At 39.4% G+C, this 15,883-nt stretch overlaps 1 protein-coding gene and 1 long non-coding RNA gene across 5 annotated transcripts; one reads left to right on the top strand and one right to left on the bottom strand.

Moving 5' to 3' along the window:
- Window positions 1-4,940: 4,940 nt before the first annotated feature.
- Window positions 4,941-10,968, top strand: twf2b (twinfilin actin-binding protein 2b). 4 transcript variants are annotated; one of them, XM_085274088.1, is made up of 11 exons: window positions 4,941-5,042; window positions 5,831-5,908; window positions 6,010-6,188; window positions 7,830-7,925; window positions 8,003-8,107; window positions 8,190-8,204; window positions 8,304-8,345; window positions 8,463-8,588; window positions 8,772-8,922; window positions 10,485-10,606; window positions 10,703-10,968. In XM_085274088.1, the coding sequence occupies exons 1-11, from the start codon at window positions 5,018-5,020 to the stop codon at window positions 10,868-10,870; spliced, it is 1,107 nt and encodes a 368-aa protein (XP_085130214.1). In that variant the 5' UTR covers window positions 4,941-5,017; the 3' UTR covers window positions 10,871-10,968. The 4 variants fall into 4 exon arrangements, with proteins under 4 accessions (XP_085130214.1, XP_085130215.1, XP_085130217.1 ...); XM_085274089.1 differs by lacking the exon at window positions 8,190-8,204; XM_085274091.1 differs by lacking the exons at window positions 8,190-8,204; window positions 8,304-8,345 and having other exon boundaries at window positions 8,463-8,584; window positions 8,774-8,922.
- On the bottom strand, window positions 7,792-15,049 carry LOC146574449 (uncharacterized). The gene is made up of 4 exons (XR_014892464.1): window positions 15,010-15,049; window positions 11,059-11,105; window positions 10,695-10,844; window positions 7,792-8,072 (listed from the first exon to the last, which is right to left on the bottom strand). It is a non-coding gene; the product is annotated as an uncharacterized LOC146574449 (long non-coding RNA).
- Between the last annotated feature and the right edge of the window lie 834 nt (window positions 15,050-15,883).

The raw sequence follows: 15,883 nt of genomic DNA, 5'->3' as shown, positions 1-15,883 counted from the left end.
GATTATAGGATTTTCTTTTTCCTAGATACCACCCGATACCTGTCGCTCACTGACAGCAAGTGTGTCCAATATTTTCCAGGTCACGCTAAGAGGTGAGTAAAGCAAACACTCAACCTTTATCGAACATAATGGTAAACATGTAGAGTGGTATTCAGTGAAACAGACACAGCTACATAGTATGTACCCTATATATAAAAAACCTTACCTACTGAATACATACATTTATTTACTGTAAGCATTTCAAGCCTAGTGGCTCCATACCAGACCAGGGTAGAATTTTCACTTTCTACTTTTCTGAATCTCTTAGTCCAAATATGCTCATAGAAATATAAAAATATATAGTCACTGGGGACTTCATTAGGAACTCCTGTTGAATGGGTCTTTAACGTAAATATCTAATCAGCGAGGATACAGTTCGCACAACCAAAAATGGACAACAGAAGAAAACGTGTTACTTGGTTGGACTCTCATTTCCTGTTGAACATTCAGTTCAGTTTAATTCAACTTTATTTATACAGCGCCAAATCGCAAATAAACACCAAATAGAAAATAATCACATACAGATAAAACACAGAAAGTCGTCTTTATTTATGATTCTTTTGCATATTTCTTGAAAGTTAAGAGTTTCTGTTTTGCACCATCTCTCTCTCTGTCACGGTCCTGGGTCAGTGACCCAGTGTTTTTGTATCATTATTGTACTTTGATTGTTTTATCTTTTCTAGTCTTTTGGTTTCTGTTTTCCGTGTTCCATGATTGCTGTTCCCTCCTAGTCAAGTCTGCATCTGTTATGTTTCCTGTTTTACTTTGAAAGTCTGTGTATGTAAATGTATTGAGTTTTGCTTCCCCTGTCAATTACTCCCAGCTGTGTCCTCCTTCTGTGTCTCATTCCCTCATTATCCCTCTGTGTATTTAAGCCTTGTGTTTGCCTCTGTTAATAGCTGGTTTGTCTGTGTTATTTCCCTTCGTCAACCTGTGTACTTCCCTGCGTGGTCTCCTTGAGTTTCCCTGCATCTCCCTTTCGAGTCTGTTGTTATTAGTTGTTTCCAGTTTAGGCTTTCCTCAGGTTCTGTTTCATGCCCACTGCATTTCTGTTTATTTCACCTCCCTAATAAACTCACTCACATCTGAAAGCTGCCTGGGTTTTCTGTTTGTGTTTACCAATCCAATAGTGTTAACAAAAAGATCAGGCCTAGATGAACAGATTTATGGCGTTCTTCAACACTGATCACAGATGGCTGCATCACATTTAGGACACAATAATTTACCAGCAATGGATATCAATAAAAATTTTATAAATTAGATTAAACGACTAGTAAGTCTGGTACCAACTGGTGATAACAGTGATGATTCGTTGGCCAGTCAACTTGTGGCGCACATACCTGCCCTGTACTATTGCACATTATCTTGGGTGGGTGTGTATGTGTGTGTTAGTGTGTGATTATATTATTATGAACATGTTATTACCTTTAGAGTAGTCCAAGTGTAAAACATTAGCAGCCCAAACAAGAGGCAAATTAGCTGAGGTAGGTTCTTAAAATTAAAATACCTCTATCAAAAATCATGTTAGTAGACTCTGAATCAAGGTAGAGAGGATTTTGAGAGGTGGCCAAAGTGTCATCATTTCCATTCAGTGCAGCAAACAGACCCCAGGACTCCTCAATCTCAGAAGCCTTTCAAAGACCAAACACAAGCAACATATGATCAATTATTAGACAGTTGTTATCTTAATTGTCTTTTAGGATCATTGTCCTGCTGCGTAACTCAAGTGAGCTTCAGCTTCATGGCACAAACTGATGGCCAGACATTCTCCCTCAGGATTTTCTGGTAGAGAGCAGAATTTATGTTCGCATTCATTAAAAGTCATCCAGGTCCTGAAGCACCAAAGCAGCTCTCACCTTGAGTACCAAAGTCGTGCAAATGACCTCTGGTTTAGGGGACTCCCTCCTTCTACTGCTGAAGTAATGTCATTGTTTCCTGTATTGTTACTTGATTGAAAGTTACAGGACTAAAAAATAACCACTACAATCAACAGTGACTTAACAGTTAACAATGTTTTTTATAAGCTATTAAAAAACATATGTTCTTCATTTCCAAGCAAAGTAAACTTATTAATGTAAGTCAGGAAAGCATGTGTGTGTGTAGTTGAAGGATTCCCCCATTCACAGCATTATATTTTGGGAGAATATTTAAATGAATAATACAAAGTAATATTTGCTGCATGCAGTCCAACATGAAATTTAACCCTGAAAAAATTGTATTTTGGTTAACTGTGATAGTTAAAGTTTTTTATTTATTTGAATTCAAAAGGGGAAATGTTATCAGAAAGAGTGCATAACTGACGGGTGGATGGACTGAACTGAAGTCTGTTTCAGTGTTTTAGTTGTATTTTTATGTATACATCTCTTCATGTCTCAGCAGAGACGCAGGGACAACTCTCCATCTGACAAGAACAAATGTATCTCATTAGACAATTTATTAGGTACACTTTGCTGGTACCAGTTTGGACCAACTTTTCCTCAGAACTGCATTCATTCTTTGTGTCATAGATTCAGGAAGGTGCTGCAAACATTCTTTATAGATTTTGTCCATATTGGTGTCACACAGGTGCTGCAGTGTATTAACTGCACATACATGAAGAGAATCTCCCATTTCATCACATCCCAATGCTCTAATGGACTGAGATCAGGTGACTATGGAAGCCATCTGAGTACAGTGAACTCACTGTCATATTCAAGAAACCACTTTGAGGCATATTTGAGATCTATGACATGGTGCATTATTCTGCTGGAAGAAGGAGATGGGTAAACTATTGTCATAAACGGATGGACATGGTCAGCAACGATACTCACACAGGCTTTGGCATTTACACAAGGGCCAATAAGAAGCCCAAAGTGTGTCCAGAAAATATCTACCATACCATTATATCACCTGCCTGAACCACTGACACAATGTAGCATGAATGTTACAGCAGAAATCAAACCAGACAAGACTTTTTCAAACTTCTATCGACCAATTTTGGTGAATTTGAGTGAATTGAAGCTTCAGTCCATATTCAGAGTTTTCTTTTCTTCCCAGAGTGATAGCTGGTGTGGTCTTCTGGTGCTGTAGCCCATCTGCTTCAGGGTTCAATGTGTTGTGAGTTCAGAGATGCTCTCTTCATCTCTTGGTTGTAAAAAGTTGATCCGATCATCTTGACCATCTCTAAGAGCTTGAATGCAGTAGCTGCTATTGAATTAGCTGATTAGTTATTTGCTTTAATGAGTTGTTAAACAGCCATGCCAAGTTATTATGTCTGCTCTTCTCTTTCTTACTGTCTTTGGACCAGTGAAAACTCTGATATGGTTCTTTTCTCCCTTTCTAAGGAGTCCTTGGCCCCCATTTTTTTATGAAACCAAGAAATAATCAAACCATAATTGGAAAGATATATAAACAATTCTATATACTACTACCAATAATTCTTACTTCTAGTAAGATCAAACTTTCTCTAAAGTAAAGAGTAATAATAGAAATAATAATAAGATCCCAAAACTTGCTGTTTTATAATTAAGTATTGCATTACATAAAAAATTAATTTTCTTTTTTTTTTTTTTTAAATCCTTCTGTCGATGTTTATTTGATGTTCATATTGGAGAGTTTAACAGTGATCATACAGCACTATAGTAATAATTTTGGATGTTATTAATCCCACACTGGGGAAACTCAGCCACATGAGGGACAGGAAGAAAAAGAGATTTAGAGACATACTCGAAAAATAAAACAAAAAAAAGAAAACTTGTGTACAAAAAAGGCAAAATTATATAAGATCTACAAATGTTATTATATACAGTAAAATACACAGAGCTTTTTATGAGTACATAAAGTGCAGTGGGAGAAGAGACGCAAACAGATATTTGTGTTGTTACTTTATTATTCTGTGAGAGAAGTGCACTCAGCTTTTTTCTGTTTTTATAAGTGGGTCATTTTTTTTTTTTTTTGCACATTAACTGTGTCTTTCTGAAGTCGAGGAGGGGGGGGGGGGGGTGCTGTGTTAAATAATGTATAGATGCTTGGGTTCTGTACTCACCACTGAGTGAATAATGGATGATCCTATCACAGGTAACCTCACAGGTACACACTAATATTTCTCTCACCCACCTCTGTGTGTGTGTGTGTGTGTGTGTGTGTGTGTGTGTGTGTGTGTGTGTGTGTGTGTGTGTGTGTGTGTGTTACTTTGGTGAGTTTGTTAGTTCCTACATCCTTTTGTTCAGACCATTCAGGGACACTTAATGTTTGGATCTCTTCAGTTTACACCTCTTCTGTCTTCTCATCAGAAACCTCATATTCTCGTGTTTTAACACTTAAGGTTGCTTTATGTAGCTGCTCTATTCTCCCTGTTCACCCTTTCATTGGCTTTTGGAGCTAACCTTGCAGATCAAAATATACTGTGAACACCCGAGGCCCCCACCATCTAAATTCTTAGTCCAGGAAACAATGTTGAAGTGTTGCGGTCAGATTCTTGCTTGGTGTCACATTCCTGTGACCAGGTGGCTGGAATTTGAGATCATGCGTCTGCTGCAGCTGATCAGCCACTCTCTGATCGAGTTATCAGTTGCCATTACATGTGGCAGCATCTGAAAATGTGGCACTGACCCCCGACATCATGTGTGGTGGGTTTCTGCAGAGCCCTCCCGCAGGTTACAGTACAGGACAGTATGTGACCTGCGAGACGCTCCCCCGCCGAGACTATTAAAGTTGTGGTCATCGATACGCAAAGAGTTTTAGATCAGTGGTGAGGGTGGCATATCCCCTGACAGGCACGTTATTACTCATCAGCCACAGTTCCGCAGATTGTATTTCAAGTGTTAGGAAGCTCCTGAGTCACCCTCAAGGCGTTTATGTCACTGGTGCGCGTGGGTCCCTCCGTCTGCCATCAGCTCAGCCTACCTGCTGAGCAAGAAGAGCAAGGACACACTGTGACCTGGACCTGGTCCTTGTTGGATGAGAGGAGTGTGAAGCGGTGAAAACTTACTGCCAAAAGATGTCTCACCAAACTGGAATTATTGGTAAGTTGTTTATTTTTTTAAATGTAAACTGTGCCTTTAAGTTTTATCCCAGTTTTCCCTGAGCTCAGTTTGAAAAGCTTTTTAAATGCTTTTTTATTAACAGACTCTGAGCTACACTGCTGCTAATAACACATCTTCACATCTTCTGATGTTTTTCTGCAAAAAAAAATTAAAGATTGTTCTCAAGTGATCGCTTAGCTTCTTTAGGCTAATTTATCCTGTGTTATTATAAAAGTATGTGCTAACATTTTTAATCTGTTCTTAGTCATTTAAAATTTCTCTTCACCTTTGTGATGTCAGTGCTAACAATGTTTAGCACATTCAGGCTCTTATAGTTGAATCTCATGCATACATTGCTTTTTATGTGTGTTATGGCTTTTGGTAATCGGAGCGTGAAGGTGGGCAGGCTGACGGAAGCGAACCTCTCTCACCTTTCTCACCTGATCTTGCATCATTAATGAGAGCGCTGTGTTTGGTAACCATGGCAAGAGAGAAGGAAAGTACATAACAAACAGCCAAAGTTTGAGTTTTCTGTGATGACGCTCTGTCCTTAGGCTTTTCAAATTGGGGGATTTATCGACGATGGTCGATCAGATCCTTCAGTGATTCTTGGGGGGCACATGTTTGCTCTCTGAGTCACTGCAGGTGATGGTGTGACCGTCTGGCAGTGGATCAAATTTTTTCCCTGAAGTAGAGTTTCAGGTTGTTACTTGGTCAGCTCTGTCTCACTGGCTTTCAACCACCCATCCTCAGTTTTGACTTGTCTGCCTTATATCTGGTTACTTAAGCAACATCTGAGCTGAAAGATTTTTTGGCCCGAGCGAGGGGAGGTGCCATCAGAATCCTGAAGATTATTATCAGAAACGGTAAAAATGGAATATTTGTGGCATTTTACAGTATTTGATATAAGTGAGCTTTCATTAAACATCTCCAAATCTTGACTTTGTTCACTCTTTTCTCTCTGCAGAGGAATTGGTGCTACATTCATACAAAGAGCCAGCCCGGAGCTGGGACAAGGATTATGACCAGTTCCTGCTTCCTTTGCTCACGCCTCTAGAGCCTTGCTACATCCTCTACCGCCTGGACTCCAAGAACGCGCAGGGTTATGAGTGGATCTTCATCGCATGGTCACCTGACCAATCACCAGTATGTGTGCAGCACATTTACGAAACCATCACTGTAGACTGACATAAAAGTAGGACAGTGTCCTGTGGAAAAATCAAAATAACTTCATGTTTAGTGGCAAAAATGTCTTAATATTAGTTTAAGTTGAGGCTAAAATCAGTTTATGCTTATTGTTAGTGAACACACATTGAAAATAGATTTTTTTTTAAATATAATTTAAGATCTGTAACATATCTGATGTGTTGTTGCCTTCTCCAAAAATATTAGAATCAGAGATATTATGTTTTTTAGTTTGTTTTTACATTTTGTTTTCAATTCTGTTTTATTTAACATAGTTAACAGCAATTTATGTCTTAAAAAGGAAAAAAACAGCTCAGAGATCATCTAAAAAGTAAGAGAAAGGCTGTCTGATTTTATTCTCTTTTTAGAGAATAAAATCAAACTATTACTTTTTACTTAAATATATATATACAAATAATCATCTTTAGATTTTATTTACATTTACAGTTTCTGATTTAATGTGATCGTGGTTGTGAGCCAACATCTTAATCTCAAATTTAAATTGAGCACAGAAAGACTTTGTAGCAAATTCATGTAAAAACAGCCTCTGCACATGCTGAATATAACTGTTTGAAATGCCATACATATGTCAGATTTGTAGGTTATTATCCCAAAATTATTATATAATAACAGGTTGGTACATTTTGTCTTATGGATGTGATTTTTTCCAGTGGCAGAAACAAGCTTCCATACATAGACAGGATGTGTGCAATATTGCCCACACCATCACTTTGGAGTGCTGCAGGAAATGTTTCACTTTTATCTTAATTTTTTAACATTTTTTAATTTCTAAAAATTAATCATAATAAAAATAATAATAAAATTTAACTGTAACTAGAACTTGTTAGAAAAAAACAATTATAATATCATTTTATTATTATTATTGCGTGACAATAAAAATGACACCGTTTAGTAATAGATTTCTTTTTTCTTTTTCTTTAATTACAAATTGTAATCAAACTCAGTTATACAGGCTGTTTTTCCCCGCTCACAAATACTTTATTTTTGAAAAGAACCACTGCTACAGAAAACCAGTAAAACTGTGTGAAGGTTTTTTGTCGCTGTGTCTGTCCTGGTGTTCTCCAGGTGAGAATGGCAGCACGGTGGCACGGTGGTTAGCACTGTTGCTGCACAGCAAGAAGGTCCTGAGTTCAATTCCAATTGTGTGGAGTTTGCATGTTCTCCCCGTGTTTGCGTGGGTTCTCTCTGGGTACTCTGGCTTCCTCCCACCGTCCAAAGACACGCAGTTTGTGGGGATAGGTTAATTGGATAATCCAAATTGCCACTAGGCGTCAATGTGAGTGTGAATGGTTGTCTGTCCCTATGTGTTAGCCCTGCGACAGACTGGTGACCTGTCCAGGGTGTACCCTGCCTTTCGCCCTATGACAGCTGGGATAGGCTCCATCGCCCCCCGCGACCCTGAAAAGGATAAGTGGAAGTGAATGGATGGATGTTTAATTACAAATTGTAATCAAACTCAGTTATACAGGCTGTTTTTCCCCGCTCACAAATACTTTATTTTTGAAAAGAACCACTGCTACAGAAAACCAGTAAAACTGTGTGAAGGTTTTTTGTCGCTGTGTCTGTCCTGGTGTTCTCCAGGTGAGGCAGAAGATGGTGTATGCAGCGACTCGTGCCACACTGAAGAAAGAGTTTGGAGGAGGTCACATCAAAGACGAAGTATTTGGGACGGTGGAGGTCAGTATGGTCCTTCCTGCATAATAACTGATGGACTGCCACTCACAACCAACCCATTGGTGTCTCTGTGTTTCTAGGAAGACGTGTGTTTCCAGGGATACCTTCGCCACAGGTCCTCCTGCTCCTCCCCAGCTCCTCTCACAGCAGCTGAGCAGGAGTTACAACGAATTAAAATCACAGAGGTACAGACAGGCTGTCAAAGCTATATGACTCTTATAGGTACGTGAGTTATCTGTGCTCATCCTGTGTGTGTTTTCCTTGCAGGATAAAGTTGTGTGGGTATGTTGATTTTGTTTTCATTATGATAAAAGAATTCAAGTATGTTTATGTTAAAACTTTATTGTATAGTGATTTCAATACTGTTTCTTTTGTCTGCAGGATGAACGCAGACGAATTGGGACTCCGACAGCGAGAGCAAGGGTTTGTGAAGTCTTCGGCATAGACATAGATTGTTTTTTGATTTTGTTTTTTTGGCTGATTTAGTTGCATTTCATGTGAGGAAGAAGCAGTGCAAATATGTTTTTCCCTCCCCTGAAGGTAACAATGGAGTTTGGCTTGGACAAACGGGCACAGACTCTTCAGGGTCTTGCGTTTCCTTTACAAGAAGAGGCCAAACGAGCTCTGCAGCAACTCAAGCATAAACGCATCAACTATATCCAGCTGGTGAGCCCCCATAGAAAACATTTATAGCTCATTAAACAGTGAATATTTACATGTATACAGTAAAAAGTATACAACATATATTTGATAACAACATCTAAGGGTGTGTTTTTGCCAGTGAAACTAACTGCACGTGACTTGACCCCTCAAAAGTAATTACATTTGCTTGCGTATGTTGTGTTGCAGAGGCTGGATGTAGACAGAGAGACCATCGAGCTGGTTCACACTAAACCTACAGAAATCCACGAACTTCCCTACAGGATTCCCACAGATTCACCTAGATACCACTTTTTCATCTTCAAACATTCCCATCAGGGCCAGCAGGAGGAAGCTCTGGGTCAGTAAAAACTCACTGAGTTCCTCACGCACTGTCTGTGACTTGTAAAGCACTAATTTGGTGCTATAAAAGTGAAGGGCAATGAAAGTAGCTTACAGAGTTCACACATATTATTTTAACTATCATCACCTCCACTTTTTTCAGGATGTTAGTCTCTCCTAACTTCTTCTAATTCTTGTTGAGTGACACCATGTGGTTTGCCAACCACAAGTTAAACTGTACATAAAGACTGGCTTTAGCTATTGTGACATCATCAATTGGTTTGGGGACCATTATTTTGAAGCTTTGAGGTCATCCAGGTGAATTTCTTTTAGCTAACACTAGCAAGTTTAGTTAGGCCTCAGTCACACAGGTCTAGAGACTGGTCAGTTCTCCAGGAGGCTGGAAAAAAATGCATACTCTCCGACAGGTTGGTTGTTGAGTGGCTGCTGAGTGGTTGCTGGGTAAAACTGGTCGCAAAGTGGGTGCTACACCAAAAATGTCCTTGTTATTGCTTTGGTCCCCCATAGTTTGCATGCCAACTCATCTACAACTACTACCTATATGCCTGCCTGCCTGCCTGCCTGCCTGCCTGCCTGCTTGATTGATTGATTGATTGATTGATTGTAAACACGAAAATAAAAATTACAAAAATATTACAAAAATAATTAACAAGTGTGCACAATACACATATAAAAAGGGCACTGAATTACCATCAAGAACACTGCACCGCTCAGCTTATTCACTTCACAAATAAGTGTTTCTATAGATACTGACAAATCACATTTGCTGTATAATGTGAACTCTGCAGTTTCCTCAGGTCTGTGGGGGATTTTATCATCTTTCGCCTCGCTGTTTGGTTCTGTTGTTTATGTTCCCTGCTTTCACTGGCCTGATTTCAAGTAACAGGCAGCTGTGAAGAAGCTCTGATAAAGCCAGCACCAATAAGCAGACACAAACAGTTAGAATTATGGACATTGATGACCGAGCTACAGATATAGCAGCTATTTCTGTCAGCGGCTGGGCCAAAAAGCTAAAAAGATTTGAGTGTTAACTTGGACTTGACTAGTCCAGTCTCCATAACAGCTGCAAATGAACGCCTGTTTTGTTCCAGTACACATGTAAATGAATTACCATTGACAGTGACAGAGGAGATATAAGCTTGTGTGTCTCCTTTTCATGCGAAACCTATTTAAAAACATTGTTTGTTTTATATAATCAGCTGCCGAGCTGTTAATCTAGTTTGAACCTTTTGTACAAGTGATTTTTATACTGAACAAATGAGCTGGAATTATTCAGTTAGTTACTCTGAAAAGCAGTGTGGGGTTAGCCTCATGTGTGCTTAATTATAGGATGTTCCAGTCGGATCTACAATATGTAACGTTTGCAGCTATCTAGGCCTGTGTCTCTTTTTACTTAAGACCCACTATGGTCTTGCGCATTTTCATGTCATGAATGATGCTTATGTACAAATGAGGAAATCAGCACAGTACGTCATCTATAACAGAAAGTAGTGAAGTAGCTAGTGAAGCTGATTGTGTGAGGCAGAAAATATCAACAGATCAGCTTCATCTATGTTTCAGTGTTTATATACTCGATGCCTGGGTACACCTGTAGCATCAAGGAGCGGATGTTATACTCCAGCTGTAAGAACAGGCTACTGGACGAGGTGGAGAGAGACTACCAGCTGGAAGTCACTAAAAAGGTACAGCTCTCCCACAGAGACGGTGACAAATAATCTGTAGTACCACTGTCACTGTGTAAACTGTCTAATGACTGTCTACTCTCCATACCTGCTTAGATGGAGATAGACAGTGGTGATGGTCTGACAGAAGACTTCCTGTATGAGGAGGTGCACCCCATGGAGCACACTTTAAAGCAGGCATTTGTCAAGCCCCGTGGCCCGGGAGGGAAAAGGGGCAACAAACGCCTCATCAAGGGTGCTGGAGAAAACGGGGAAGAAAATTAGACATTACACACATTTGCATAACACAAGCACACAACACGATATCTAAGAATTGACTTGTTATTTGATTTGAATTTATTCATGTCTCTTAATCTAATCATTTTTTTTAAAGGGGATGCATCATCATCATGAAACTGTAAATTCTTGTTAAAAGTCATTTTAAATCATGCAGCAGACATTATAAAACTTACATTGCATTGTAGGTTTTCACTGTGCAGCCTCATCTCTGTGTAAAGCTCTAAAAATAGACAATAGCAACATACAATAACATGTAAAAGTCTTGGGCCACACGTCATTTCTTTAGATTTTGGTTGGAAGGAGTCAGGCTTTCTGCAGGTCTTTTATAGTTTTTTTTCTCTCAACACTGAATGCTTTTTCAGTTATTTTGCGTCCAGTCCTTGACCATTTTCAGGAGATTTTTTTTTTAACTTATTTGTTAAAACTCTTAACACTGACCTATGAATCATTTGAATCATTCAAATATATAGTTTAAAAAAACTTAAGGAGTAAAACAGTTTTGTTTTACAACAACAAAGAACTGATTTCTTTAGTTCAAATCTATGAAAGACGTCAGCTCAAATAGCTTTTAGCCAAGATCTTGGCTTATCTCAACATAGTGTGCAGTGTGTCTGTAAAAACGCTGATAAAGCGGAACAAGTGGAGGATAAACGTGGCTTAAAAACTTCTTTAAAACTATCAACAGCAGATGAACAGTCTCTGAAATTCATGTCCTGAAGAAGTGGGAAAAAATCCAACAAAGACCTGAAACATGACCTGAGAAATGCATCTGGCCCTTCAGCTAACCCTTCTACTGTTCACTAAAACCTCATCACAAATGCTCTCAGTGGAGGGACGGGCATCAAGAAAGGATTCTTAAGGAAGGGACACAGGGAGAAAAGGCTGACATATGCCACATTACACAAGAACTGGACAAAAATCAGTGACAACAGGTCTAATGGAGTGATGAATGTAAGTGTAATATTTTGTTCAAATTATTGATACGTAGTAATGAATAGCATTATGTTTATTGTTATTGGACATGCATAATGAAATTGGATCCAACAGATGTAGAGAGGAGGTCGGGAGAGAAGTACAACAGCTAAGGGTCTACAGCCATCTGTAAAACATGGTGGAGGCTCTGTCATGGTTCAGGGGTGTATTTCAGCCAATGGTGTTGTAGATGTTGTCAAAATGAATCCCAGAAACACCAGAGATGCAGTAAAAGCATACCTCAATAGAAAAACACAGTGGATCACTGCCAGTCATGGATTGGCCTCTCCAGAGCCCAGACCTGATAATTATTAAAGCATTGTGTGATGATGTTGATAGAGAACAGAACAAAAGGCAACCAACAAAGAAAAAAGCTAAATGTCCTCCAGAACTATTTCTGAATACTACTTAAAGAAAATACAGAAAAGAAAATACTAGAGTTTAGACTGTGCTGAAGATTTTCGAAGTTGGTCACATAAATTATTGACTTTCAAGCGCATTATAATCATACAGACATTGTTTTTGCCTTATGTATCGGGGCGATTGTGGCTCAAGAGTTGGGAGTTCGCCTTGTAATCGGAAAATTGCTGGTTCGAGCCCCGGCTTGGACAGTCTCGGTTGTTGTGTCCTTGGGCGAGACACTTCACCCGCCACCTACTGGTGGTGGTCAGAGGGCCCGGTGGCGCCAGTGTCCGGCCTTGCCTCTGTCAGTGCGCCTCAGGGTGGCTGTGACTACAATGTAGCTTGCCATCACCAGTGTGTGGATGACTGGTTGTGTGAAGTGCTTTGGAGTCCTTAGGGACTAGTAAAGCGCTATACAAATACAGGCCATTTACCATTTATATACCCCATTTCCGTGTATGATTGCACATTTCAAATTTAGATACACCAATTTCCAAGCAAAATATAAAGAAAAGGGGGTTGGCTCGAGATTTTTACATAGTACTGTAACTGTTGGGGGTAGCCTCTCTGACATTGGTCATTTCACTTCAAAGTCTCAGCTGCTGCCGTCTTGTTTTGTAGGGTTTTAAAAAAATCTAGATGTGTCAGTCTGAGAGGATATTCCACACTCATCTGATCGACTAACTTGTCGATCACAGGGTAACTACTCCCTACAGCATATTCTGCTTTATCGACTGTTTTACTCTGCATGTGACTATGAGCAACGTGTAGTTTCAAAGCTTACTGGAAACTAGCAATCAAGATCAAAATCTCATCAGTGGCTGCAGATCAAGAGAGCAGTGAGGTCATTTTCTCATTCGGCTCTCTGTCGCCCCCTGCTGACCATTGGAAACAGTGCAGACTATAATGAGCTGCCAGTTAAACCATATCTGTGTTGTTGTATACAGTATGAACTGGACTGCTCTGCTGGTCTCCAGAATAAAGCTGGGGGGGGGTTAAGGGTTAAAATTTTCTTTTACTCTCCACTCTTCTCCTGCCTTTTTATTTCCATCTTCTTTGATCGCCTGACTAATAATTAGTTCAGCTCATCAAGATCTGTGGGGGAAGTTACATGAATTTCTTTGCTTCAGGGTGGAGTATCCTTTACAGTACACTACCCAGGCATGTGCTGTGCCCACAGACCACGCTTTAGCAGACACAAACTCATCCACATTATTTACAGTTGCCTTCATCAGTGACCTGATTGAGCTCTGACTAGGATCAAATGAGGGCTGTTCTTTTACAATGGTTCTACAATAAAATGTTTTCTGTATTTTCTAGTGTGTGTGTCCTCATTTCTTTCCCTTTAATTGTGCACATGTGTTGGTGATAAAAGTCATGCAGGAAAGCAGCAGCAGGGGTCACAGTTCAGCAGCAGAGGTCAGCTGGTTGTATGTGTATGTGTGCAGCATGTGTGTGTGGGTGTGTGCGTGCGTGCGTGTTGGTGTTTTCCGGGAATGCGCTCTACTCGGAAGCATTCAGCTGTGCGTTCTGCTGCTTTTGTATCTCATAGGAAACTGAGTTGATTTGAGCTTGTTTTCTTGGAAAACTGGTTCAGAGCTGAATAGCAGCTTTCATGAGGTCATTATCTCTGCACATGGAAACTGTGGGGTACATTAGGATGAACCTGTTTGAAGACATACTAATTTTAAGCACATTAGCTCATCTGCAAGAGGGAAGGCGCCACACCTAATTTTCTTCATGATAACATAACACATTTAGTACAGAAATAAAGAGCTGAAGAATTAAATATTAACATGCTGCAATGTTTGGACATAATCTTCACCGAGTGTCATACAATAAAATAATAACTACAGTCTGCACACTTAAAGTTGGTATTGCGTAATATCACAGTCTTGCGCAGAATAATTGTAAATAAACAATATTTCCTTCGCGCATGACAACAGCACTTATCAACAGCAGCACTTATCATGGTAAGCTGAACATAACCGGAAGCTTTCAAAATAAGAGGTTGACTTTGTCAATACACGCTTTAATGCAGCCAGTGTAGGGTGTTGGAAAGGTTACTTTTAAAATGTATTCCACTACAGATTACAGAATATATGCCCCAAAATGTATTTTGTAACGTATTCCGTTACGTTACTCAATGAGAGTAACGTATTCTGAATACTTTGGATTACTTAATATATTATCGTGCTTTTTACAACTACATGAATGTACTATTTCTGTGTGATTTATTACTATTACTGGAGGTCCGCGGCTCCTAACCATAGTAAAGGGACCTCTGGCTAATACGTCCGGTTCCGTGTTGGGCTCATAGATGAAAAATAGCTTTACTTTGTTATCTGGGTCAACTTTGCTTGCGAGAGACAGAGAAAGGCGTTGAAAGGCTGCTCCAACGGAACTTATTGTTTCGGAGGAAAACATGAACACGGTGTAGGGCCTACAGTCGAGTCTTAATAGCATACTTAGAACTGGGCTTGTCAGGCACTCTTCTTGGCTGCAGTGATTATTATTATATTTACATGCTTCCAGCTCCCGTTTCTGCTGAATGACAACTGTTACTTTTCCACTCTCCTTTTTCTCCCTCCTCGCGATCACAGACACATAACGGGTATGGCGGTCCATTCTCCCTGCAGCATGGACTACACTGCCCATGAGGCAACATTCTTTAGGGCGATACCTGTAACACTCTGCCCATTAGCTTAGCACAACAACAACAACAACAACAACAAAAAGGCCTCTCTCACCCAGGAAACACACACTCGCAGAGAGAGCGGCACCCTGTAACCATGGCAACCATAACGTTGCCGCAGAACATAGCTGTCAAACAAAACCCAAACAGTCCTGACCCGCGACAATATAAAACAGGAAAATACCGCAGTGTAATCCATTTATTTCAACAATGTAACTGTATTCTAAATACCACATTTTTAAACGGTAACTGTAACGGAATACAGTTACTCATATTTTGTATTTTAAACACATTATCCCCCAACACTGACCAGTGATCTGTTGTAATAAAGGCTACCTTTAAAATAATTTTGTTACTATGTATTATATGATAACTTCCACAGACTTTGTTTATTTCTCAACATTTTTATTATTTACAAAAAAATATTATTTATAATATTATAGGGTATAATCAAATTTATCAATTTTCCATTTAAAATCTACAACTTTATTTATAGTTATTATTATCATGGTACATGTGGTGTTATCTTCTCAGCATTTTGAGTTAGAAGTCTCAGACCAACCCTAACCCTTATGTAACTTGAAATTTAGAAATTCTAAGTCCATTTTGACTTACGGGCACAAAAGACAGATATACAAACAAATATGTGTTTTTCTAAATAAAGAAAAGAAAACGTCAGTGGCAGAAGCAAACTTCTATGGCTGTTATTTCTTAGCTTTTTTTTTTAATTGCACCTGCAGTGTTAAAAGATTAAAACTAACTAATTATAACATTAAAAAAAGAATCAAAACGAAAACTAAATCCTGCAAACGTGACAGCAAACAATGAGGCCATTTAACAGCGCCCAGCTCGTTGCGGTTCCGATGCAATTCATCCCGTTTAGTTAAGAGTTGAGAGGGTCTTTTACATCTTATTTTGAAAGGTTTGGC

The sequence above is a fragment of the Mchenga conophoros genome, linkage group LG5, assembly GCF_057382185.1.
Source record: "Mchenga conophoros isolate Kocher_MC1m ecotype Shallow Benthic linkage group LG5, M_conophoros_male_GT1.1, whole genome shotgun sequence".
In the NCBI taxonomy this organism is placed as follows: Eukaryota; Metazoa; Chordata; class Actinopteri; order Cichliformes; family Cichlidae; genus Mchenga; species Mchenga conophoros.
This window is presented reverse-complemented; position numbering and strand designations above follow the sequence as displayed.

Coding starts and splice junctions, on each gene's coding strand:
- twf2b (XM_085274088.1), top strand. CDS start 5,018: ATGTCTCACCAAACTGGAATTATTG. Junction 5,909..6,009: donor GAAGATTATTATCAGAAACG/GTAAAAATGGAA, acceptor TTCTCTCTGCAG/AGGAATTGGTGCTACATTCA. Junction 7,926..8,002: donor AAGTATTTGGGACGGTGGAG/GTCAGTATGGTC, acceptor CTGTGTTTCTAG/GAAGACGTGTGTTTCCAGGG.